This window comes from Perca fluviatilis, chromosome 6 (genome assembly GCF_010015445.1).
Source record: "Perca fluviatilis chromosome 6, GENO_Pfluv_1.0, whole genome shotgun sequence".
NCBI classification, from domain to species: Eukaryota; Metazoa; Chordata; class Actinopteri; order Perciformes; family Percidae; genus Perca; species Perca fluviatilis.
In genome coordinates, this window is record NC_053117.1 from 2,618,521 (window position 1) to 2,635,447 (window position 16,927).

At 42.4% G+C, this 16,927-nt stretch overlaps 2 protein-coding genes across 3 annotated transcripts; one reads left to right on the forward strand and one right to left on the reverse strand.

Annotated features, from left to right (window-relative positions):
- Nucleotides 1-694: 694 nt before the first annotated feature.
- ggt5a (gamma-glutamyltransferase 5a) lies at nucleotides 695-9,241 on the reverse strand. Its single transcript, XM_039802027.1, has 12 exons — nucleotides 8,932-9,241; nucleotides 8,429-8,556; nucleotides 8,246-8,341; nucleotides 6,648-6,834; nucleotides 6,382-6,542; nucleotides 5,991-6,137; nucleotides 5,594-5,724; nucleotides 4,182-4,366; nucleotides 3,822-3,913; nucleotides 1,726-1,832; nucleotides 1,433-1,543; nucleotides 695-1,343 (listed from the first exon to the last, which is right to left on the reverse strand). The coding sequence occupies exons 1-12, from the start codon at nucleotides 9,102-9,104 to the stop codon at nucleotides 1,197-1,199; spliced, it is 1,665 nt and encodes a 554-aa protein (XP_039657961.1). The 5' UTR covers nucleotides 9,105-9,241; the 3' UTR covers nucleotides 695-1,196.
- A 2,742-nt stretch (nucleotides 9,242-11,983) lies between these two features.
- asphd2 (aspartate beta-hydroxylase domain containing 2) lies at nucleotides 11,984-16,163 on the forward strand. Of its 2 annotated transcripts, none has more exons than XM_039804270.1 (4): nucleotides 11,984-12,305; nucleotides 13,553-14,760; nucleotides 15,247-15,360; nucleotides 15,595-16,163. In XM_039804270.1, the coding sequence occupies exons 2-4, from the start codon at nucleotides 13,896-13,898 to the stop codon at nucleotides 15,723-15,725; spliced, it is 1,110 nt and encodes a 369-aa protein (XP_039660204.1). In that variant the 5' UTR covers nucleotides 11,984-12,305; nucleotides 13,553-13,895; the 3' UTR covers nucleotides 15,726-16,163. The 2 variants fall into 2 exon arrangements, with proteins under 2 accessions (XP_039660204.1, XP_039660205.1); XM_039804271.1 differs by having other exon boundaries at nucleotides 11,984-12,301.
- Nucleotides 16,164-16,927: the final 764 nt, after the last annotated feature.

A 16,927-nucleotide genomic window follows, 5' to 3' on the forward strand; every position in this document is an offset into this window, starting at 1 on the left:
GGAGAAGATTCCTGATTGGCCCATCTGAGCTTTCATTTTCTCAAAGGCAGAGAAGGATACCCAGGGCTCGGTTTACACCTATCACCATTTCTAGCCACTGGGGGACCATAGACAGGCTGGTGGAACGCATATTAATGTTAAAAAAAACTCATAAAGTGAAATTTTCATGCCTTGGGACCTTTAATGTGATGATCTTGCTCCAGCTGCTGCATGCTCTGGCACAAAAGAAAAAAAAAAATAGTTAACATTAACACAGAGAAGTCGCGCATTTTGGCACAGAAGGATAGATTTACAGATTTCAATAGCATTAACCTTGGGGTTGAAGGGATTGACCGGCCGGCTAAGGACCGCTTTGGTGCATCCAAAGAAAGCACCTGCCAATTTTTGCTGTTGTCATAGATTGCCACAAGGATTTATTGTTTTTTTGTCATTTTATTTGTGATAATATTATTTCTATTGTTTATGTATTTAACACCTCATCCACCTATTTTGCTGTCTTTATTGCCCCTACTCTTTGTGACCTTTGTTGTTAAAAGTCCATTTATTTAGCTATTATCTTGTTGAACTCAAGAATGGCATAGAGTAGAACATCCACATGTTAATATAAAATGTTTTCAAGTAGTATTTTAAAAAAACAAAAAGGTTTTAGCCAATTTGTGACTGTTTTAACATAGTACTCATTATAGCATGTGAATCATGTACAAAAACCTATTTTATTTGAATATTATACATAAAATCTATATTTCATTCACTGTATATTCAATGCACAGTGCTACAACAGCTTATATAGTAAAGGTGACAGAATAACTCCAGTACTAAGAGTGTGAATAACCAGAAAGTTGTTAAAGTTATTAACTGAATGAGACCGTCTAAAATAGCCTGCTATGTATTTTAAGTCTCATATGTTAACATGAATGTACTATCAAGTCATTTGTATACTGTGAAACATGGAATGAACATTTTTTTTACAAAGGAAAGATTCAAATAATAACAAGAGCAGGAAAGAAGCTTAACAGAGGAGTCTCTGGAGGTCCGATACAGTGCACAGTAAAATCCATCATGTCACCGTTACAGTCACTTCTGTCCAGAGGCCACATGTTTACCTACATGTTACTGGGAGAGTTGCGGTTTTGGGGCTGCAGAAGCTCTCTCTAATGTTCAGCCCCCCGTATAACTAATGTCAATGGCTCTTGGTCTCAGTAACCGGCTGCTTCGCCCATTTTCCTGGCATCAGACACGGCACAGATGCAGCCGTCCTCCTTCTCCACGGCATTGACCACGTTGTAGAAATGTTTTGCAGTTTCATGTTTGTGTCCCAGAGCCTTCAGAGCCTCGATAACATCCTGAAAGGGGAAAGAGGAGAGGAGACTCAGATGGAGCAAATATTATGAGTTTTTATTATTTTAGCAAACAAATGCATTTAGTGCATTACCTTATCAAAGCTGGGCTCAAACTTCACTGCATTTAGAGAGTCGACAAAAACAACCGGAGCAGCGATCGCCTCCTTGAGGCTCTTTCCAAACCAAAGGTGGTTCATGAGCACCTGGAAGAGAAAACAGGACAATACATTGCAATCTGGTAAATGGAAAAGTGATGAGTACAGAATGGATTATGGACGCAGTGAAGACACTCGGGAAGACAGCACTTGCTGTGACAACATTGGGGGGCATTAGTCTGCAGCAATTTATCTTAATGGCACTTAGTGTGATTGCCGCAGACACGTACCGAGGCCATCCCAGTCGTGATCATGCTTCCACCAGTTGATCCAATCACCAGCGTCTTGGACTGAGACTTCAGCACAGCGGGGGCCATGGAGGATGGAGGCTGCTCCCCTGACAACACAACAAAAGCATTAGATGACAAACGGCTACAATTCAGACTCATCAATGTGAGAAGAATGAGAAGGCAATTATTCTAAATGCAATCAGCCGAGTGTCTCTGAATGATGCGAATCACAGGCTTGCATACAGGGTGAAGGGCATTTATTCAACCCTTTGCCTTTGTTCAGCAGCTGACATCAGACAGAAATGAAAATCTTTTGTTAGACAAATGTCTCTGGGGTTGTAGGGTTCACTTCCACTGCATGGAACAGTACGGCTCTGCTCACCTCGACTTGCTCTTTTTTGGGTTTCCATTGGCAAAGGTTGGGGATAGTACCTGGCAGGGCCTGAAGTTAACTTTTTTGGCCACCAGCTACTGTGGCAGGTGGATTATAAAATCTACTAGCCACACAGGCTTTTACCAGCCAAATTCTTTTGCCTCATAAAGGTGAAATACCGGAAATGCACAAGCATTTCTCTGAGCCATTTTAATGGCAACATTTTATTTTAACATGATTGTTTGATATTAAACTTGATTTTCTTACATTCCTACAATTTGTTAGACTTAGAGACTACAGGGGGAAACAGCTGAAATCGTAAACCTTGTAAAAATCCGGAACGGTTCACAGACCGTCTCTTAATAGTCCAAAGACTATTTCTTTTTTTTCTTTTTTTATTTAATTTAATAGTTTCACAGACAATTTCAATTTAAAGTGAAATACCGGAAATGCACAAGCATTTCTCTAAGTTATTCACACGACAGTGACTGCAATACATTTGTTCTGTACTGCTGTCATAAACCAGCCACTCACAAACCTTGCCGTTGTCGGCAACTGTCCACTTAGTATTAAAACGTCTTCTTTTACTTGTCTTTGAATCACCCTCATCTTTTAGTTCGCCCCAGTAATGTGCTGCCTCATTTTTCAGCTCAAAATTGCCTACTTGTTTGAGATGTGAAAGACCAACAGTGGCAAAAAAACAACTATGGATCACTCAATTCTCATTGGCTACCCGCCAGCATAGAACATAGACTTACAGTTTTACCCGCCGATGGCTAAATTCACCTGCATTTGGCACAGGTGTTAATTTACTACTTTAATACTTTTTTTGGTACTACTTAAAACACTGGAGGCAAATGATTGGTCAGAGAGAATTGTCACGGGACATCCATTTTTAAAAAGCCAAGTTCACTCAACCTAGATTTGTGATGTCACTATGAGAATCCCGCCTACACTGAAGGGGTTCTAGCCACAGTGGAAAAACAAAATAGAGAAAAACACCTGGTACCAAAAGTGAGTTGAGCTGAGTCAAACCATGCAGTGGAAATGAGGCATAAGAGTCTCCAGCCATGCTTGCTGTACTTTGGTACAGCTTTGCTGCTAAATGCTAACATCAGCATGCTTACATTCTCGCACTGACAAATGCTAACATGATGTTTAACAGGTATAACGTTTACCATTCATTATCCTAGTTAAGCCTTTTAGCACGCTAACATTTGCTAATAAGCACTAAACAGAGTAGAGCTGAGGCTGATGGGAATGTCTTTAGTTTCGCATGTATTTGGTCATAAATCAAATTATTGGATGAATTGAAATTCTGACCTGATGACAGCACTGAATGATAGTTAAAGAGGTTGTTGGGATATTTCTGTCTGGACCAAAGTGAAGGACTAACAGATCAACAGACCGATACTGCCATTCTGGCAGTGCCACTAGCATGGCTAAAAAGAGGTTGGTGAGCTTAAATATGTCATAAGAAGTTATGTTATACAAAGATACAGTAAAGCAGGTACTCTCTCCACTCCTGTAGTAAATTATGTAAGCTAAATACTATTGAAGTACTTCTGAGCAAGGTTTTTAACCCTGTACCAGTGGAATAAGGGTGTGTACACGTGTCCTATTGTGTGTGTGTGTGTGTGTGTGTGTGTGTGTGGGACGTTGAAACCCGTATTACTTGTATTTCACGATTGTTAAATGAAGTGTTATCAGCCGATCTGATTACCAGGAAAGATGTTTTCGACCTTGCCACAGAAGTCAGACAGCTCGTTGTTGAGGATGACTCCAGTGCTCGGAGAGAAGACCTTGGAGCCAAATCTGTGAAGGAAATACATGAAATGAATTGGATCTGACATTATGATACTTGTAATGCAGACACACTTCACTTCACTCAAAAAAAAAATAACTGCGCTTTTCTCTAACTGAGCTTTTGGACTTTGATGAATGGAGTCCTATGAAAAGAGAGATTTCTTTCCAAATTTCTTATACAAAAACACTCCTTCCTTAATCTCTTAAATCTTCTTAATCCTCTACTTTCAAACCTTTCAACAGTAAAACTGGAAGCAGAACACCTTCAAATACTGACATGTGGTTGATGGTGCTGGTGACAGACACAGCAGATCCGTCCTCGGCCAGCACAGACACATGCGTGGTGCCCATGCTGTCCAGATACGGGGTGATGTTGTAATACTGGGGATCATGAGTCACGTTGCTGCTGATCAAGCTCCGTATGTGCTCTGCAAAGCTATCCTTTGTGAATTTCCTGGCCATCTGTGAGAGATACAGAGGATTTCAAAGTTAAAGTTATGAATGCATTTCAGGCTTCTCGTTGCTTTGCAGGGAAAAACAGAAAGGGAATTACAGCCCATTTGAACCCTTTCTGCCCCTGTGCTTTTGCACTACTTCTTTTTGTCTGCCTCTCAAACTCTCTTATTCGTTTCAAACATTGCATGAATAACTACGCCAATAGAAAAGAGAATAAATATTTGATGCAAGTAGTTGCAGTCAAGATTTATGATGGATTATATACATGTAGAATTTAGGTTCGCCAACATCCAGTTAGAAAATGCATTTATTAGAAAGCTGAAGGTGTCACATATGACAACTCATTACAGTAGTCCAACTAACCAGAGAAAGTTGTGAGGGTTTTGGTGTAACTGACAGCAACTATTGGCCTACAACAGCATCATAACTAATTAATAGCACAGGCAAAAACTGATCAAATGCAACAATGAACGTTTGCTTAAAGTTACTTCAAGTCAAATAATTTCATTGACAGGGGCCAAGACCTGTACCTTCCCCCACGTTAGGAGAGTGGCACGAAACCCAACTTGATGCACACATGTTGAATAGATCACCATAACAACTCAAGGAGGAGGTGCTCATAGGGAATATTGATATGTTGATTGACAGCGAGACCAGTCGGTTCACTCAGAAGCATTATCTAAAAGTACATTTACTCAAGTATACTGTACTATTTATACTTCCCTTTTCCCACTGTATGTTACTTTATATTTCTACTCCACTAAATATTAGAGGGAAATTGTACTTTTTACTCCAGCACATTTATCAGACTGATTTTTCTACAAAAACATGTGATCAATAAAAGGTTAAATAAAATATCATGCATTTGTTATAAATTAATCCTCCAAACAGTAAATAAAGTAGTTAAAATCAGCTCCATCACACAGAGACGTGTGTGTTGTTGTATTTCGAGAGGTTTGACTACAGTGTGCGTCACATAGGTGTAAAGGAGTACCGTGTAATGTTGGAATTGCTTTTTGTTCAAATGGATTTTAATAAAATTAGTATTGAAAAAAAGTATCGTTAAGGAACCGGTATCAAAGTCATGGTGTCGGTATCGGTATCAAAGACATTTTAAAGATACCCAGCCCTTGTACTGTAAGTAGGCTTTGCTACTTTTAAGTAAAGGACCTATACTTCTTCCATCACTGATTATAAGCCATAACTAGACTTAACTACTTATAAATAACTTACTCCTTCTGAGCTGAAGTGTGGATCACGGATGTGTTTCTTTAATCCGTTGGCAAACTTAAAAGCTTCAACAAAGCGATGATAGGTCAGTGTCTTTTGATCACCCATCAGAGATGCTGGATTCAATTTATATCCTGCAAATAAGAGCAATTGTTTAGTTTTCCCCAGTGTATTGCACTTACAAAGATGTGCAGTATCTAGATGCTTCCCGAACATTAACACACTCCACACTACACTACATAGTCACCCCATCATTCTGTCTCCTCATTTGGGTAACTCAAATGCAACAACCACTGCAAGTATTGATTTGTCATTTCTCATGAACACAGCTAACAAGCTTTATTCTGTGACTTGAAAGTGCGGATGAGCAGCAGCTCTGCAGTCTGAGTACAGCAGGAACCTTTCATGACGTTCAGGATGAGGCTGAGGATGATGCCTCCTGCAGGGGGTGGGGGGATGTACATCTGGTACTCTCCCAAAGGAACGGCCCACGCATCAGTCACTGTAGCTCTATACGATGCCAGGTCCTGCGCCGTGAGTGTTCCTCCTGGGCAAAAACATTGAAACAAATGGCTCTGCTAAGCAGAACTGAACGAAAAAAATCGCATCTCAGCTCCACATAATCAAGACTTTTAATGGATCCAGGCAGCGCACACTGGAGTCTGTGAGTGATCGCTGCAGTGTTTTGCAGACACAACTGATTTGTTCATTTGTAATCAGATCACTGTGCCAGGCAGAGATAGAAAATAGTTGGAAAAAAAGAGAGCATGATGAAACCCGCCTGACAATACCTGCCTCCTGTATGTCACGGATTAAATCCTCTGCTATTCTTCCCGTGTAAAAAGCGTCTGCCCCGTGGTTTGCTATCATCTCCAACGTGTCGGCCAGTTTCTCAAACTTCACAATATCACCAATCGTCAGCAAGTTCCCATTCTTATTGGTGTACAACTTTCTACGGAAGGACAAATACAAAGAAAGAAAATGTCACTTAAATGTAGAAAGGTAAAATTATCATTTTGTGCATATTTTTGAGTCATTTTAGGAGGTTCCTTGGTACCGTAGCGGCTGGGTCTGGTTCGTATCAACGTACGGGATGTATCGACCTTGGACGTAAGGAATAGGAAACCCTTCTCTGGCCAGTTGGATGGTCGGCTGGAAGAGGGTCGCCCACGGCAATTTCCCATAAAGCCTGTATGCCTGTTCATAACCCCGAATTTCCCCCGGAACCCCAATCCATTGGCTACCTGTAAGTTTGGTTAGATAGAGAAAGTAAATACACCATTACTCTTAAGCTCTGTACTTAAGAAAATGTTAAGCTACGTCATTTACTAATTCACTATATCCATTTTTTGCCACTTCACATTTAAGCTGGAAATATTCTACTTTTTACTCCACTCCATTGATCTCGTAGCTGAAGTTATGAGTAAATTTACAGATTAATGTTTTACAGGCAAACATTTTGGTATATGATGAGCTTATAAATGCAATAGATATGTAACAAGTGGTTTATAAAATAGCGGCGAACAGTTGCAGTCACGTTCCAAGCTGTTAGCCTTTCCACAGAAGAGACATTTCCCCCTCTATATTTCTCACATGGTTTCATTTTAATAACTGTAGGAGGTACAAGTATCTAATATTTCACACCAAAAGCAAATATTAGAGAAAAGTCCAAAAAGTAGATTTTTTTTTTTTCAAAACCTCGTTTATCATTTCATGAGCCCTCAGATTTATTGTATCTAGGGGTCTGACCCTAGTTTGATAACCAGTGAACTAAACTAGCTAACTCTATATAAAGTAGCTAAACCTACAGTAGCTGCGCATCAACCACCTACAACAATGAAATGGTTTTAGCACATTAATGCATCAGTAAACCTAATAATGTAATATATACTAATACTTCAGCAACCATTTTGAGAACTTTGGCTTTGATACTTAAAACGGATTTTGCTGATAATACTTCTCTTTAAGATGGAGAATTTGTACATTAATGTAATGGTATGTAGGCCTACTTAAATTAAGGATCTGACAACATTCTTGTCACTCAGTTACAGATCTTTCCTTGTCTACTTACAGTGAATAGGCTCACAAGTAGCCTACATGTTGCAACATGATAAATGGCTAGTTTAGGACTCATGTTCCTGGTGTGTGTGTGTGTGTGTGTGTGTGTGTGTGTGTGTGTGTGTGTGTGTGTGTGTGTGTGTGTGTGTGTGTGTGTGTGTGTGTGTGTGTGTGTGTGTGTGTGTGTGTGTGTGTGTGTGTGTGTGAGAGAGAGAGAGAGAGAGAGAGAGAGAGAGAGAGAGAGAGAGAGAGAGAAGAGAGAAAGAGTTCAGGACTGTTGGGCCCCCATTGTGTATACAATCAGACTCTACTGCTACTCATCCAACCAAGCATGACAAAGAAGAGACAAAGATGTGCATGTCCAAGAAAGTACTGGCAGTATCTTCAGTCCTACACATTACAGAAATCTTTCATCTTTGTGCCTTTTGTGTATTAAATACAGTTGTCCAGATGTGAGCCATAATGAATTCCTGGAGAAGAGCAGAATGTGACCCTTGCTTCCTCCAGACTGATAATGAAAGGAACCCGTACTTGACTCACAAGAAAAACCAGAAAAGCGCCCAACAAAAGGTAGAGGACAACCTGAAGCAACAGTACCTGATATCAGCTGGAAGGTATTGGGACATGACTTCAGCAGATCTGATTTAAACTTCAACGGTACAGTCTCTCTGGAGTTGATGATTTTCACTTTGCCTTTGAAAAGAGAAGATATTATGATTTCACTTTGCCTCCACCCGGTAGTTCTGCTGTATTAGAGGGCTGAATGAATGTGGCTGTTACCAGAGCTGTCCATCACTGTGAATATGGACCCCCCTCCGATGCCCATACTCTGTGGGTTCATGACGGAGGTGCACAGCAGCGCAGCGATGGCGCCATCTACCGCTGAGCCCCCTTTTTGAAGTATGTCCCTGGAAGAATTCACACTCATCACTGTTCATACCACTCTATGCCCCGTTATGCTGCCTACCGGATGCCAAGTAAGGAAATGGCGTGTTTATGTTTTGCATAGGCTGATGATAGGCAAAGCACATTCAGCCTCCTTGTTTGTTAGTAAAAGCTTTATAGAATTACATCTTATTCGTTGAGGCATGTAGAATGTAAGTTTGTCACTGAGATCTTTGCTATTACAGTATGAATAGAGACATTAGTAGATAGTTTTAGTAAGCGCTAAAGTGCGCTCATTAGGGGAGCGTGTTCTATGAGAGTGTGTGTTATGTATCTTCACCTCACTGAGCAGAACAAATGGAAATGTGTGTTTAACACAAGTGTAAAAAGCCACTCACCGTCCAATCTGTGAACATTTCCCAGAGTCTGCGGCCACTGCAGCGCTTGAGAAGGTGCTATCTGGACACTTCTCTTTGCGCCTCACAAGCACAGCAATACACACTATGACAGCAACCACGCAGAGCAGCATCAGTGCGCAACAAGTGTACACCCTCGCCTTTGACCTCGCCATGGTTGATATTATCCAATACCTCCGCGGGGATCAGTAAAGTTCCATCATGACCTTTGCAGGTTATCTCCTCTGAAATATTACAACTTGACGACTGACTTGGTGACTGGGAGCGGAGCCCAGATGTCCCATCAGAAGGGGCGTGCACAGCCTGTCAACAGCCTGGCTCCACCCTCCGCCTGGAGCGCAAAGGGGAGGTGGGGGTGGGGGACGGGGGCGAGAAGGTTGTGGCTTAACTGCTGAGTCATGCCTGAGAATCAGAAATCAGAAAAGGTTCTATTGCCACAATAAGTACACGGATGTGGAATATGCCTGGGTGAAAGGTGCATCCATAAACAAACACCTCAAAATACAGCCTACTGTAGATCTGTGGTGCTCACACAACGGGGGAGGGGGGGGTCCAGAAAATGACTAAATTATTTGGGGCAATGTGACTGAGAAAAACAGGTCTTTTTTTCTTTTTTTTTACGTAGTTTCCATGTTCCAGATTTGAGAGGATTCTGTATTTTGAATTAGCAAAGTTCCAGTTAACTCAGTTAAAAGGGCCTTTAAACAGGGGGCCTGCAGCAACAACTTTAAATCTTATCAGTTGGAAAATGTACGTGGACTCATAGAAACTGTAGAATAATTTTACTGACCTTGAACAAATGCAAAACAGTTGAAGCTCCACACAGACTAGTCAGGGCCTGTCAGACAGCCTGTCAGCTATCTATCTATCTATCTATCTATCTATCTATCTATCTATCTATCTATGTATCTATCTATCTATCTATCTATCTATCTATCTATCTATCTATCTATCTATCTATCTATCTATCTATCTATCTATCTATCTATCTTTCTGCTGTGGGCTAGTTGTTTTATGATTACGCACGCTCCAGGTAAAGAGGCTCCAACTGCAGACTTTAACACTGAGGGCCCCTGGTATGAGAGCCAATGGGAGGAGTATATGAGTCCCCAGGAGTGACGTTTGTAGTTGGGCCCTTCTAGGAAAAGTTTGTGTTATATTCTGTCATAAACTATCACCATCAAACTACTGCTCTTTCGCTGCTGTGAGCTGTGAGACGCAATCCAGGCAAGTTGCAATGCATCTTGGGAAATGCTGTCTGCAGTTATATCAAACAGAAGTCGATGGGCGAGCCATGAGGCATACGGAAGAGGGAGGCTCTCAATTGAGTCAAGTCAGACAGAGATTACAAGAGCAATACCGGATGTAGTGCAATTTCGCCTTCACAGTAAAATAGTTGACCACGGTAAGCTTGGAAAACAGAATCTCTCTCTGCTTTTAGCAGTGCCGCCGCTAATGATTATTTGCATTGTCAATTAACCTGCCAGATATTTTTTAAATTAGTCGATCAATGTCCATAAATTGTTAGAAAATAGTAAAAGAGCCCAAGCTGATGTTAATGTGTATGTTGCTTGTTTTATCCCACATTCCAAATTCCAAAGAAATTCAGTTATATATGTTAATAGTTTAGCCTATCTTATATTGTATCTTTATTACATTATAAAGGCTTTCAAATGAAAAATGATTGAATGATCAATGAATGATTAATCAATTATCAAAATAGTTGCAGATTTATTTTTTTGTCAATTGATGAATAATAATAATTTATACTTTATTAATCCTGCAAGGGGAAATTACAATGTTTTCACTCAGTTGTTACACACATTACACAGAGGCCTGAATTACACACACACACACACACACACACACACATGCTCAGTACCTATACATGCACTGAATGGAGAGATGTCAGAGTGAGCGAGCTGCCGATGGACAGGTGCCCCGAGCAGTTGGGGGTTCTTCCTTGCTCAAGAGCACCTTGGCAGTGCCCAGTAGGTGAACTGGCACCTCTAATACATTAATTCATAATAATTGATTAATCAACAGTTTCAGCTCCAGTATAGATCTACAGCTATTTAAACATATATGTTAAACATTCTCAGTGGAATCATTCCAGTTATATTAAGCTCCTTGTGCAAGCCTGAAAACTAAAAATTGTCTTTTCATTTGTTCGCTGATTACTTTAAAGGTGTCCCTTTCAGTTGTGAATCAGATGAGTGTGACTTCACCCTTTGGTTTCTGACTGTTTGGTCAGGTTACCAGTCCCTGCCACATTGCTACTTTTGTTCCAAAACTCCTGATGTTCTGTATCAGAGCAGCCAGAGCAGCAGCCCAATCCAGAGAGCAGGTTTAACAAACACACTTAACATAAACCTGGAACTCAGGCTTTCTGGTAATGTTGGAAGCCAATCCTTGGTGATGCAAAGGTTTCCTCCAAGCATAAGCATGAACTAAATTGTGCCATAAAAAAAACCCAAGGATATTGGTAATATGCTTAAAGGGGAACTCCACCAATTTTACACAGAAAGGTCAGTTTACTTGTCTTGGAGAGTCGTCTCAGCATGTGATAAGAGTTGTATAAAATCATCTGGATGGAGCTTTTGAAAGAACAACATGGGAGCAAATGTGTCAGGGAAGGTCTAATGAAAGATGCTACCGCGTTGCATTATGGGAACTGTAGGATGCAACCTGACCCACTAGGGTCTAAAATTCAGGATATCTCACCCTGTGCTGCTTTGACTTGCTATTATTTTTTTTAAAATATGTCTCTTGAAAGTGATTCAATGTGTAATTGTTCCTTTAAAAAGAATAGCTGCAGAGACTTATTGCATTGAACTTGTTTTTTTTTTTTACTTTAAGTTGTTGCACCATTGCCTCGCATGGAAATGTGAAGAGTTTGGAGTTCCAGTGCTTTTTGCTGACTGATTTCAACCACAGAATGTATAAAATGTTCATTATTGTTTATTTCAACACGCTCCTCACTGAGACGTTTATTTTGAAATACCGGAAATATTGTTGCGCATTCTTCTGGTTGCTTGACGCTGGGTGTCTTCCCTTGTGGAGCGTCGGTATTTACAACAATATTGTCTGTAGCCTATCCGACGCTGCTGTCCATCCCAGACAGACAGGGAGCCAAACCGTCGCTGGAACAGCTTTCTGATTTTTTTTCTCTGCTGTACGGTGGCTGTCGGCTCCAGTTAGGACTTCTTTTGTGCATTTTGGAGATATTTCCTATAATGTTGGCGAGTGATATCCGTCTACCTTGTGCACTGCAGTGGTGCGCAGCTTCGCCTGGAGAAACACCTGTGCGCCTCTCCTCTTCCTCTCCACTGGCCACGGTCAGGAATGTTGAGTAGGTATGGATGCAAACCTGTGCACGAATCCACGCACCAAACATCCACGTAGCTCCGGACAAGGAAACATAAGCTCGGTTACTGCGATCTGCTTGTTTTCCGCGGCTTATTGAACGCTACAGCTCATCAGTGTGGTTGGTCATCAGTTTGTATGGCAGCTTGGCCCTGGTAGCAGCCGCAGCTCTAGTCATTACATTACGTGATTACATGGAAACAGTGGAGGAAATAAGGCAGGGTGTGTGTGTGTGTGTGTGTGTGTGTGTGTGTGTGTGTGTGTGTGTGTGTGTGTGTGTGTGTGTGTGTGTGTGTGTGTGTGTGTGTGTGTGTGTGTGTGTGTGTTTGAGATGGCTTCATGGTTGGGTTTGATGGCCAGTCTGTCCTAAAAGCAGCAGGGGTGTGTGGGGGATGTGGGGGCGGCTTGATGCTGTCAGACAGGATGTAGGGGAGGATCTATTGGAGCTCGATTACCCGACCATTTTTGGTGAGAGAGCATCGTGGAGTTCTGATCACAGTTGACGCATTGCACTCCTCGCGTTTCGGCTGCTGGTCCATTATCATTATATAATCACAGTCATGTAATCCAGTCCCTTTTTTTTTCCTTTTCTTTTTGAACTAAAACAGCATACGATTACACAGACTACAGCTCGCCCCCTCCCTCCCCACCTCCCTCCCCCCGAGGATCTATGCAGCTCCTGCTGAGCAACCTATGAATGCCAATTATAATACTTGTGGGTGTATCAACACTGTTTAAGTTTACATAATTCACCGTTTGGTGGTGTGTATGCCCGCGCGCCTGTGTGCGTGGTGCGCAAAAACATAAAAGGGAGATATTTGTGTTAAATGCAGCAATGGTTTTATACAGTGCAGTACATGTACACAATTATGTGTGTGTGTGTGTGTGTGTGTGTGTGTGTGTGTGTGTGTGTGTGTGTGTGTGTGTGTGTGTGTGTGTGTGTGTGTGTGTGTGTGTGTGTGTGTGTGTGCAGTACCGGGTGCAGTCATTTTGAAGTGCACAGTGTGTGGGTGAGTTCCAGCAGGTGTGTTGTTTTGTGGTGCATACAGGATAGGAATGTGCTCCAACTCTGAGGAGGAAGATGTGTTTTCACAGACACAAAGCAAGTTGTAATGATACCTCTGCATGCCAACACACTTAACAGCAAATAGAGTTTGGATGATTTGTGTCAATCGCAGCATCCCCTAATCTCTCTCCTCCCCCCTCTTTCTCTCTTTCTTTTGCCTTTGTTTTTCAGAGAACACATTACCCTAAGGCTGGGCGTCTGTCTGCGTTTGTCTGAAAGAACGAGAGAGGGAGCAGCACCAAATACCGCACAGCCAGACATCATGCAAGGAGAATCCTTCCCTCGTTGTAGAGTGCTGAGATGTTAGGATCAACCAGCGTGTGTGTCGGATCAAATCAGCAGACTGTTTACCAAAGGGGGGGCGATAAGAGCTGCTTGACATTAGACTCACTCACGCCCTGTGTGTGGTTCAAGGCCCCTTTAAATCACGATCAAGAAAAGACGTGTTAACTGATCTCTCAGCAGCACTCTTCCCCCATCCCCGTCAGATTCAGCAATCCAGGAACGAGCCAAGATGGAGTGGTCACTGGACAATGTGAGGGAGATGGTGGCTGGAGGGATGCAGTCTATAAGGGAGTGTGAGATCTGTGCTTTTGCCATAGCCATGTGTGTGCTGCTGCTGTTTATGTGGTATTGTTACAGGGTGGGCCGGGAGCATGGCTCCAGCCCTCTGCGTGGCAGGTATCTGGCTGGGCCCAGCCGAATTGGAGGGGTGGTGGGGGGCTTCATGAGCTCAGACTGCCGTGGCAGGGGGAAAGGAAAGCCTGGATCAATGCTAGAAGAGCAGAACGGCTTCGCTTTCTGCCAGTCGTCGGAGTGCTTCCGATGTACCAGCGCCGGAGAGAGTCTGAACCAGAGGCTCTACCACAGCCTGCAGGATTACGCCAAGCGCTACACCTGGTCAGGTATGGGCAGGGTGCATAAAGGAGTCCGTGATCAAGGCCGATACCTTAACAGCAGACCAACCATCCAGCGGCCAGAGGTCTTCTTCCTCCCAGACCTACCGTCAGCCCCTTTCTTCTCCAGAGAAGTACAGAGACACGACGTGGAGCTACTGGAGCAGAGCTTCCCCGCCCTTATGGCCGAGTTCGAGAGCATCTACCACCAACCTCCAGCACGCAGCGGCTCCTCCCTGCCGCCAGGGTGGAAAGCCAACAACACTCCTCGCGGGCAGTGGTGGACCTACTACCTGGTAAACCAAGGCACCCCTCTGGTTCTCAATGTCAGGAGGTGTCCACGGGCCTGGAGGGTGCTGGGCCAGCTGCGCACCTTCATCGCCAACAACGTGTTCGGAAACGCATGCTTCTCTGTGCTGTCGCCTGGAGCTCTGATCACTGAGCATTACGGTCCGACAAATGTCAGGCTGCGCTGCCACCTGGGTAAGAGAGTGAACTGTTTAGTGAGCTGAAACCGATTCATCCATGTGATGTCTGAGGCTCAGTGTGTATTCAACTTAACACAACAGCAAATGATTGCATATTTGAAGCATATTTAACTGGAGGAGCAACCCAGTGAATCAGCTGCTGTGGTGTTGAGACTGAAAATCTGGATCCTCTTGGGTCATGATGGCACATGGCTGAAATTTAGTGGCGTATGTGATTTATTTTTACTGTTTTCACTGCACCTGAGCTTTGATTCTTTTTCCAAATGAAGTTTGTGAGATGGCTATAAATAGGGACGTTTATTGTCGTGTAGACAGGGTCTTTCATTAGATGCTTTAAAACTGAATACTGTAATAATACGGGACACTCTAAGAAGAGGGCATTTTGTCTGGGATGTGTCCCCTGGGAGATTGGTGAGCAACACAAAAATGCTTTGCTGTCCCATAATGACACATGGCTGGACTTGTTATTTTTCTCTTGCAGGTCTCAGAGTGCCCCCTTCATGTGAGCTTGTAGTTGGTGGAGAGCCACAGTGCTGGTCTGAGGGCAGCTGTCTGCTTTTTGATGACTCCTTCCTCCACCGGGCCTTCCACGAGGGTAAGACGGGATTAAAACTGTATCTTTTTATTGCACCCTGTCGCTTTGTATGTATTCCTTTTAAGGAAGATTGACCTTAAAATGGTATAATCCAATATTACTAAAGAGCCTTTTTAATATGCGTCTGATGAGGTTTTACGTCAAGATCATGACAAAATGGGGTTCTTGTGTGTGTGGTGTGTGTGGTGTGGTGTGTGGTGTTGTGTGGTGTGGTGTGTGGTGTGTGGTGTGTAGGCGGCGCAGAGGACGGCCCCAGGGTGGTCTTCATGGTGGACCTCTGGCACCCCAACGTGGCCGCTGCTGAGAGACAAGCCTTGGACTACATTTTTACTCCAGGCCGCTTAGAGGACAAGGAAGGGAAATAGGTGTGAGTGAGAAACCATGTCTGACAGAGAGACAGATGGCGTTTAGGGAAGTGTCTGTAGGATTGGGGAGCAACTCTTTTTCTGCTTTCAGACCAGCTCACACATTCACTGTGTACATATTCTCCGGCTTATACAGTATCTCTCATAACTCTTCTTAGCAGATGACCAAACATTGGGCCTCTTTTATCAATCATGTTCGTGTTTCAGCCTGTATAGCTGTGTAAAGGACAGCCACGCTTCAAAGTACCACCTTAAATTCTCCAAAACTTAGTAGGGGCACGATTGTTCATGCAGCCATTTCATTTTTATTAATGCGTATTAACACCATGGCAGGGACATTTCAGCTTATTTGTTGTTGTTTTATTTTGAATCTTTGAATGTTCTTTGCATTAAAGATGAACGAATGAGTGACTGAACTGTCAAGCAGTTCCCATCAAATATGTTTTTTTTCACATTTTCCTCTAACTTTGGGCCAATTCTGGAGAGCATCTATCTATCTATCTAAGATTCTATCTACAGTTTATATCAGTTTTATTTTGGTTGCTGCTTGAAACAATTGAGCAGATATGATGAATGTTTTTTGGCAAGCCAAACAATAACGTGTCACCCTCTTGCTGTTATGCTTCACATGTATGTGTCCATAGGCTAACCTATTCTATTAGCGGTACATGAACTGGAGTCAATGAGCATTTATGGGCCCCAAAAGCTTCCTAACAGTTCCAAAAGATTTTGTGTCAAGTATCAGTGGTATTACTGTACACTAACTCAACTTAATCATTTTAAAATTACCTTAACACCTACATACATTTTTGCAAGGGCTAAACAATTTAATCATTCGACTTTTTTTTTTATATTACTCAACATATATACGGTCACACTTGAATTGTTGATTCAAACCGAAACACGATTGTAAGTGGGTTTGCACATTTTTCATTTCTAAAACACCCACTTACAAATGTGGCACCCACTTTGGACAGTTTGAATTGTCATTGATGAGTGGTAAATCTCATGCTTGCAGAATGGTGACATATGTTCAGTGATTGTAGTGCTTATTTGCATCAAATCATAGCTAAAGTCAAGCTAAAGCTGAGGGGTAGTTGCTACAATGCAATAGGCCTATACTGTTCAAAAGGTTGTCATAAACACATTACACCAGATAAGAAAAAAGTGTATCTGCATATATTGGCTTTACTAATACTGAT